Source organism: Lactuca virosa, chromosome 1, assembly GCF_052849685.1.
Source record: "Lactuca virosa cultivar CGN04683 chromosome 1, Lactuca_virosa_CGN04683_v6, whole genome shotgun sequence".
Lineage (NCBI taxonomy): Eukaryota > Viridiplantae > Streptophyta > Magnoliopsida > Asterales > Asteraceae > Lactuca > Lactuca virosa.
In genome coordinates this window covers 24,082,337-24,091,988 of record NC_136426.1, presented here as the reverse complement: position 1 = coordinate 24,091,988, position 9,652 = coordinate 24,082,337, and the positions used below count along the sequence as shown (strand labels likewise).

The window sequence follows — 9,652 nt, the reverse complement described above, 5'->3', positions numbered from 1 at the left end:
TCCATGTGGGGCTATATTTTCCACTCTTTCATTTGTTTATATTTTCATTCTAAAAAAATGTACTAAAAAATATATCAGCTTCTATTTTTTCATTTTGATTATATGAGAATGTAAGTATGAATGTCTTATTCTTTCAAGAATTTATTATATTTCTTTTAAATTTAACGAAAAACAAAAATTGTAAAAAAAAAAGAAAGTCACGTTGTTAAAAGAAGAGTCATATTCTTTAATAATCCATTGCTTTCAAATGTTTACTGATTTTTAAAAAATAGAATATATTAGATTATGTTCACATATATGCATTAAGAATAATAATTATGAAAATAGAATTATATATATATATATATATATATATATATATATATATGTGTGTGTGTGTACGTGTGCGCGCACGCAAAATATAACCAAATTATACGACATAACTACATAACGACATCAAAATGACATTTATTTATAAACATTGGTAATTTTTATGCTCATAGATAAACATATGTTAATATACGACCATGGGTAATTTTCATGTGGTTATATGGTTATGTTTTAAACCCCTCTCCCTCTCTCTCTCTCTCTCTCTCTCTCTCTCTCTCTCTCTCTCTATATATATATATATATATATATATATATATATATATATATATATATATATATATATATATATATATATATATATATATATATATGCATGTGTGTATGTGTATATATAAAGTCCTTTCATGAGACATAAGAAGAAACAAGTTTCTAGTTCATTTGCTTGCTAATAATATCATGGCAACATTTCAATTATTTCTCCTTTCATTCCTTACATCTATCATTTTGATGATCTTTATTCGTTTTAAATTCTTTCCATTTGGTTTGAAGATCAAGAAATGTTTACCCCCATCTCCACGAAAGCTTCCAATCCTTGGAAATCTCCACCAACTAGGATCGCACCCCCATCAGTCTCTACATGCTTTGTCTAAGAAATATGGTCCACTCATGCTCATTCACCTTGGTAGCATACCGACGCTTGTAGCTTCATCTATCGATGCAGCCCAAGAAATCTTGAAAACCCATGATTCATCATTCTCAAGTCGGCCCGAGATAGCTATAGTCAAAATCCTTTTCTATGGCGGTAAGAACCTAATATTTTCTCCACAAGGGGAACATTGGAGGAAGATGAGGACCGTTTTAGTCACTCGTCTTGTAAGTAATGCACGTGTTAAGTCATTTCGAAAAGTAAGAGAGGAAGAAACAAGGAATCTGATTAGCGTGCTTGGAGAGAGTCGTGGTTCTTTGGTTGATTTGAGTGCATTAATAGTCAAACTTACAAACACCATAATTTGTAAGTTGGCATTCGGGAGGGTACATTCTGGGTCAAAGTTCACAAACTTATTAACAGAACACGTCGAAATGATTGCTATTTTTAGTGTGGGGAGTTATATTCCATGGTTGTCCTGGGTAGATCGACTGACTGGCTTAGAGGGAAGAGCAAAAAAAGGTGCTCAGGAATTTGACGTGTTCCTTGAAGGTGTTATTGAAGAACATGTGAATAAAAAGGGAGGAACGAATGCTAAAGGTGATGATGTGCAAGACATAGTTGACATCTTATTGGAATTCCAAAATGATAACACAACCGACTTTACCCTTGACAGAGATTCCCTTAAAGCGGTTATTTTGGTATGATTTCTTTTTCTTTCTCTCCAAGATAAAGTGTCATTAATTATTATACTTAGAGTATCCACAATGCATAGTTTGCTACGAGAGTTGAATGAGGTGACATGCTTAATTGACATTCAATGGATTAAACTTTATCATCGTGAGATGCCACTATCGTGGGATGTCATGTTGGAATTCAGTGGATATGGAGTTCCAAGGCCATTGAAGTATTCAATTGAAAAAAAAAAACCTTTTAATTGTCTATAACTAGTTGCTTAGTAACTTCCTACACATATAAATTATTGTGTCTCGATTTTATATATATATATATATATATATATATATATATATATATATATATATATATATATATAGAAAGAGAGAGTTAGATTCAAATGTTTCTCACATCTATTGTGTGCTAGAATGCACCAATAAGAATTTAGTAAAAATTAAATTATTATTTAATCAAATAAATATAGATATTAAATGATTTCCATAATTATATGTATATTAAATTATATCCATAATTATAATTCTCTTGTTATGAAAACTAATTAAATTCGTCATTAATGTTAATAATAATATTATTTCAGAATGAATTCGTATCTAGAAGAATGACATTGTATTCTAGCAGAATGAGAGCGTATTATAGTAGAATACACTCTCGTTATTCATATTTCATGCAAATTTATTGTATTTTAAGTAAGTGTCCTGAAACAAAACACGAATCTATACATAAAAACCTAGATGTGAATTCATTCTAAAAGAATGTTATTGCTGACATTAATAACGAATTTAATTAGTTTCCATAAAAGAAAAATTATAATTATGGATATCATTTAATACACATACAATTATAGAAATCATTTAATATCTATCTTTATTTAATTAAATAATTATTTAATTTTACTAAATTCATATTGTTGCATTCTAACATACAGTAAATGTAACAAACACATTAACCTAGTCATATATATATATATATATATATATATATATATATATATATATATATATATATATATATATATATACTAGTTTATAACCCGTGGAACCACGGTTATAAAATTAATTAAACTTTTATAAAAAAATTTATAATTATTAATCAATTATTTTAAATAAGTTATTTTAAATAAATTATTAATCAAAAGATATATCAAAATTTTAAAATTATTATAACTTCAAATTTAACATATAATTAGAAAATATAAATATAAATTTTGAAATGAGTTACCTAATATATTTACATGATATATGACATAATATTAATGTGAAGTTGTATTAGGGTGAGACTTGGTAAAAGGAGATTAAAACTATTAATTTATTAGAATAGGGATATATATATATATATATATATATATATATATATATATATATATATATATATATGATTCAAGGTTGTAAAAAGTTCGTCATTGCTCCAAGGCTTGTACATGCCGTCAAGCTTTACTAAAACACCGCTTTAACTTATATATGTGTATAAAAATGAATAATAATTAAAAATACATATAAAAATATTAATTATATACAAAATTGTCGTCTTGTGTCACGCCTTACAAACGACATGGCTCGGCAATACTCAGAAAAGCTTGAGGTTTGACATTGCCGCCAAGTCACAACTAACGTTATTTAGAACATTGATATATATATATATATATATATATATATATATATATATATATATATATATATATATATATATATATATATATATATATATATATATATATATATATATATATATATCACGTGGACATATATTTATGTATTGTGCACTATCTAGCAAATCAGAATGGTATGAAACAGTATTGTGTTGGATATAATTTACTTGGTTTCAAGTGTATGTATGTACGTACGTAAAGCATCGATATCAAATTTAAACAAGATACGCATGCATGCAAACGTTTTGATTCAATTCATTTTTTAAGTTGCGACTTTGCATTGAAAAAACACTTCAACTTTTTAGTTGCTTGCTTGTAGCTATATAGTACATATGAAGAAAATCAAATTAAAACTATAACATTTTTTGTTTATTATTTATAGGATGTATTTGCCGGGGGAACGGATACTATATTCAACACTTTGGTATGGATACTCACTGAGTTAATAAGAAACCCAAGAGTAATGAAAAAATTACAGCAGGAAGTTACAAAAGTAGCACAAGGGAGACCCATGCTTTTGGAGGAAGATTTTGAGAAAATGGAGTACCTAAAAGCTGTGATAAAGGAGTCGTACCGATTGCATCCTCCAGCCCCATTTCTTCTTCCTCGGGAATCAGTAGAAGATGTGAAAATGATGGGTTATGATATTCCAGCAGGCACACGAGTGTTTGTCAATGCCTGGGCGATAGGAAGAGATCCTAATGTATGGGAAGATTTTGAGGAGTTTAAGCCAGAAAGATTCATGGACAGTTCCGTTGACTTTAGAGGGCATCATTTCGAGTTGATTCCATTTGGTGCTGGCCGTAGAGGATGCCCTGCAATTCATTTTAGTGTAACTATCCTCGAGCTTGTATTAACGAATCTCGTATACAAGTTTGATTTCAGATTGCCAGATGGAGAGAAAATTGAGGATATGGACATGAGTGAGAGAAATGGGCTTACAGTCCATAAGAAGGCCCCTTTACTGGTTCTGCCGACTCCTCGGTAGCTTCATTGTCTCTCAACTTGGTAATAATTTATTTGATTTTGGGTGTTGTTCTCTACTATCTTCAACATCTCCTTCATCTTATTAGCTGTTTGTGAAGTCGGCATCTGTTGCTTTGCTTAGCGTTCTCTTTGTTTGGGTTGTTTGTTTACTTTGGTTTTTTCCTTGTGACGCTTGTTTGTTTCTGTCTTGTTCTCGTTCACCTCCTCGGTGATTTCTTATAATAAAGGTTTCTATATATTGTCTTCTTTGTTGTTCAAAATATTATATATATATATATATATATATATATATATATATATATATATATATATATATATATATATATATATATCAAGGTTGTGAAAATTGTTCGGTGGCAGCTCGGCGATCGAATGACGTTAAACGATTAATCGGACTTGGTGAAGATTAATCGGCGATTAACCGATGACCCTAAATTATTAATACAATTATTTAAAACATTAAATATCCTAAATTAATATGTATTTTAAAATTTAAAATTTTAAAAATTTTAAATTTTGAAAATTTTAGTATAATATCTTAAAATTGTAAAGATTAAAATTTGAAACTTCAAAATTTTGATGTAATATTTGAAAATTAAAAATTTGAATTTTTTAAATATTTTCTGCCTATGACGGTCGAGGACCGTCAAACAATTAATCACCGATTAATCGGCCGCCAAGGCGATTTCTGCAACACCGATATATATATATATATATATATATATATATATATATATATATATATATATATATATATATATATATATATATATATATATATATATATATATATATATACACACACACACACACTAGCCGTTTACCGTCGCAAAGCGACAGACGGCGAATAGTTTGTTTTGACAATTAAATTTTTTTCGGGAAACAATGATTAGTTTCAATTCAATGATTAATCTGCTTTAAAAAACATGTAATATTAAAAATAAAACAGAATGTATTGGCAAATATTACTACGCATTAGTCTCAATTCAACGATTTGTCTTTTTTTTTTTTTCCGAACAATGTATTCTTTAATATATTCGTCGTTTTGTGTATGTTGGATATGTGTTTTCATTTGTTGGATCCATTCTTTCGAAAATAGATCATTTCTATTTGATGATAACATATTTGATTCCAAAAAACACAAAATACATTATAAATATTATTCACCCTTTAAATAACTGTATGACATTTTGGATTTGAGTTGTTATTTCAAACTAAACATTGTAACCAATGAATCCATGTTGTATTTCACAGTACGTTTCTAGTAGGTGTGTTTACGCGCAAAGCACAAAGAGGCGGTGTTGAAAAGGTTATTTTCGAAAATGAATTCCTTTTGACGAACAGTTAATGTCTTGACATGTCGTATTCGTACGTACAACTCATGCATCGGCTTGCAAATCCATTGTCGCTTAGGTTTGCAAGTCCGACGTCAATTTTTATTCTCTTGCTCGAAACCGCACAATGGAACGGAATATAAGCGGTTTATGGTTTAGGGATAAGGGTTGAGGCGAATAGTTACCTTCAACGATTAGTTTCTTTCGAAAATTAGTTTCCATATATGGTAAAAGTATGTAATGTATAGGAAAACGGAAATATTCTTCTTTTATGTGAGAAAATATTTCATTTACATAAACTATTCATATTTTGGATCCATTTTTATTTAATTAAAGTTTTCGATTTTGTGACTCATTTATTTAAAACAATATCTCATTTAAACACTGACCCATTGATGTGCTTAAAGTTTGTTTATTTTAAACATTATCTCATTTACTTAACACGGTATCTCATAAAAACCCACATCTAAACTTATTGTTTGAAATTTGGAAGCTTTAATATAACCATCAAATAATAATAAAAATAAAACCACTTTTAAGATATGTATAATCTAAATAGTAAGGATTTCAAATGCATCATTCATTCGTTAATTAGATCAAGGCTTAAAACACATTCTAATCTTTATTTTTAAGTAAGAATAGACATAAAGAGACTAAAATCAAACAAAAGCTAAAAGAATAATGTATAAAACATAAACCTAGAAAACATCTAATCTATAAACATAAAGGAGTCGAGATCTCTAACCAAAGGATACAACATAATGATAATTAGAAAGAATGGATAAGAAAATTAGTTATTACCTTATCAACCTCCAACTACACGATGAGCTAAAATAAAGACTATTTTGCCATTTTGGCCTTTACTCCCATTGCATTTTTTTAAATATTGATCGAATAAAGACTATTTTACTCTTTCATTTCATTGCACTTCGTTTCCCCCTGCACTTGATATTATTAGGATACCAACATTACTCCTTTTCTTTTATAATTTTTGAAAATGACATTTTCCCTAATTCTCAAGCCATACGAGTAAAAAAGATGGGTATGAATAAAAGGTATGAGGTGATCTAAAGAAACCACATCTATTTTTAATTTTTCTTCCTTTTTGACTTACAATCTCCAAATTTAGTGCCTGTCTGCAGAAAAGTGAAGAAACACCCAAGAATTAGTTACATAAAAATTTACCATTTTTATCATTTACCCGGCACAAAAAAACATGGCAAGCAGTTACAGAGGCTACATGGGAGTGTGAGTGTTGCTCGCATGAGCAGGGAAATGATCCTTATTCTCTGAATTTAAAGTAGCTCCGTGAAGACAATAATGAAATTATGTTGAGATGTTGGTCCGATCGAGCGGTGGTGGGGTGAGGGTGAAGCGTCAGCTTTTAACAAATAGTCATGATCATCATTAGCTTCTCAACTGCAAAATTTGATGACGGTGACATTAAGGACCTGATAATGAAAACATTAATCATGAGTCAGCCAAATACAATGCATCGGAATATGAAAAAAAACCCACAACAATGACAAAAAAGCTCAAAAACGAAAAACATTTAAATAAAATTCAAGTTACAAACAGGAAGAACAAAAAACCATTTTTACATAAAACAACAAATCATCTCTGTCATAGCACCTGCATATTTGTCTTTTAACCAACCACACACTTATAGGAAAAGAAGACCTAAAAAGAAACAACTAATTAATACTTGACATGAAATAATAGCATAATTCAACTAAAAGTATCCTAAGTAACGGTTGTCACCTCACACTTGTTATTAGAGCAATGTGCACACACAACATTATATAACCACAAACACGGCCACAGAAAGTACTTGAACGTTTTATACAATTATAGCATTCTACTTCCAATCTTTTTCATATTAACAAAAAAATATTCTTTATATTTATATGTCATTACTATGATTGGATAGGTTTTCAAAGTACAACGCTATAATATGCTAAATTTTTCAAAATCAAAAGTACAATGTACATTGCGAAGACCTGAAACATGATAAGTGCATGATGAAATGTTAATTACCTAAAATAACATTATTCGTAGAGGCAAAAATAAAGATTACATGTGGTAATGAACAAATCCATGTGATCTATAAAGCCTTTTGCAAAATCATTTTGTTTTATCACTTGTCTTCTCTGCAAACAAGTAGTTCAATTAGCAACATACTTTAACTTCTTTACCTATAAATGAAAGTGGAATTCTTGTGAGAACAAAAAGATGTAAAAAATGAATGTACTTTGACCGGTTTCTATATGTCCCTCTAGTATGTGAACACTATTGCAACCTTATTTCTTTCCAAATCATTAAGACTTTTCATTAATAACCACATAACAAAATCTGAAACCAAAATCAATCCTTCATCAGAATAAAAAACCACAGGTAAATCAAAATCAAGAATTTGGAAAAAAACAAAATCGAAATAAAAACTAAACCACAAGATGGAAAAAAATCACCAGAACCCCATCCTTTCATGATCTCCGGTGCAAACTTCACTCTTTTTTTATCACTTGTGGTTGGACATTGAGGAAGTTAAATAATATTTAATATGCAAGTAATGCTATTAAAACCAAAAGCTTTTTTTTAAAGTTAAATTACATAGATTAACAACACAAACCTGAGATTAAGTTCCAAATACTACCTAAATAATATATATCCCCTCTGGGGAATTTCATCCAACACTTGGTGTTCATCTAAAAACCAAGAAAACCATCAAAAAATTGAATCGCATATAAGAAAAGTAATGGAAGGAATCAGGATTGGTCCATTCCATTCCATTGGACAAAACATACATACTTTTTTTCATTCCAACGAAATGAACCATCTAATCCCTTCTCTGATTTAATCACCCCAAATGCTAAGTGGATAATCAAGAAACACACATGAAACTAATCCTATCTTCTCTCTTATCACATCTACAACTTTTTGATGATCAAATTAATATGCGTAAGATCCTTAGCAGTTTGTAATCCCAATCAAAACATTTCCCTGAGCAGTTTGATAATCCCAATCAAAATTTTACTTCTTAATGCTTGATTTCCACAAAACCACCTGAATAAAACATTAAAACCTCATTATTATCTAATAAAACATTAAAACCCTATTACTGTAACGACCCAAAAATCATGACTAAAAATTTCGTTTTAAAAACATTACTTAAACCACAATTGTCAATTCAGAACATAAATCATAACATAAAATCATAATGTTAATTTCAAAACATAATCTTCTTATCAGAGCAAAACATCCCAGGCTGACTAGCTATGGTGTGTGCCATGCGATCATCCCGAGCTCTACTCTCCGCTACCGGAAATACCTGAAACCAAAACTGAAAACTGTAAGCACGAAGCTTAGTGAGCTCCCCCAAACTACCACATACCAAACAATAACATATAAAGCACATATTGGGCCTTGCCCACTGTATCGGACCGAAGCCCGGACTAACTGGGGCCTTGCCCCCTGCATTGGACCGAAATCCGGACTAACTGGGGCCTTGCCCCCTGCATCGGACCGAAGTCCGGACTAACTGGGGCCTTGCCCCCTGCATCGGACCGAAGTCTGGACTAACTGAACATAGCATAACATAATCATAACTACTAGCGTAAACACATATATTGCATACTGCATCGGACCGAGGTCCGGACTAACTAACACATAAACATGCCTGGATCACAAAGACATCAAGCATACTGTACTACTGCATCGGACCAAAGTCCGGAACTACTGCTATCTATACGGGCCGACATTGTGGTCGTAGACCCGTTCCTACTGGAAGGAAACTCACCTATACTGCTGAACTCTGTTGATAATCCTCTGGCTGCTAATCGACTATTCTCTGGAGCGCTGCTCTCCTAGCTCACCGAGCTACCAACACCAAATAATAGAACTTAACCTAAACTGTCCTCCAGAGGTCAACTAAGTCAACTCTGGTCAAGGTCCTGGTCAAAGTCAACCTTCCAGTTGACTCGACTCGCCGAGTTGTTCTACCAACTCACCGAGTCCATGCTCCTCAAATCCCAAACA

General features: G+C 30.8%; 1 protein-coding gene across 1 annotated transcript; it reads left to right on the top strand.

Annotated features, from left to right (window-relative positions):
* The first annotated feature begins 732 nt into the window (after positions 1 to 732).
* LOC145150406 (cytochrome P450 Tp4149-like) lies at positions 733 to 4,444 on the top strand. The gene is made up of 2 exons (XM_079075275.1): positions 733 to 1,656; positions 3,679 to 4,444. Exons 1-2 carry the CDS (start codon positions 766 to 768, stop codon positions 4,282 to 4,284), a joined length of 1,497 nt encoding a protein of 498 aa, XP_078931401.1. The 5' UTR covers positions 733 to 765; the 3' UTR covers positions 4,285 to 4,444.
* The last annotated feature ends 5,208 nt before the right edge of the window (positions 4,445 to 9,652 follow it).

Excerpts from the sequence above, each read along its gene's own strand:
- LOC145150406 (XM_079075275.1), top strand. The coding sequence starts at position 766 with ATGGCAACATTTCAATTATTTCTCCTTTCATTCCTTACATCTATCATT. Across the intron at positions 1,657-3,678 it reads CCCTTAAAGCGGTTATTTTG|GATGTATTTGCCGGGGGAAC; the intron begins GTATGATTTCTT and ends TATTATTTATAG.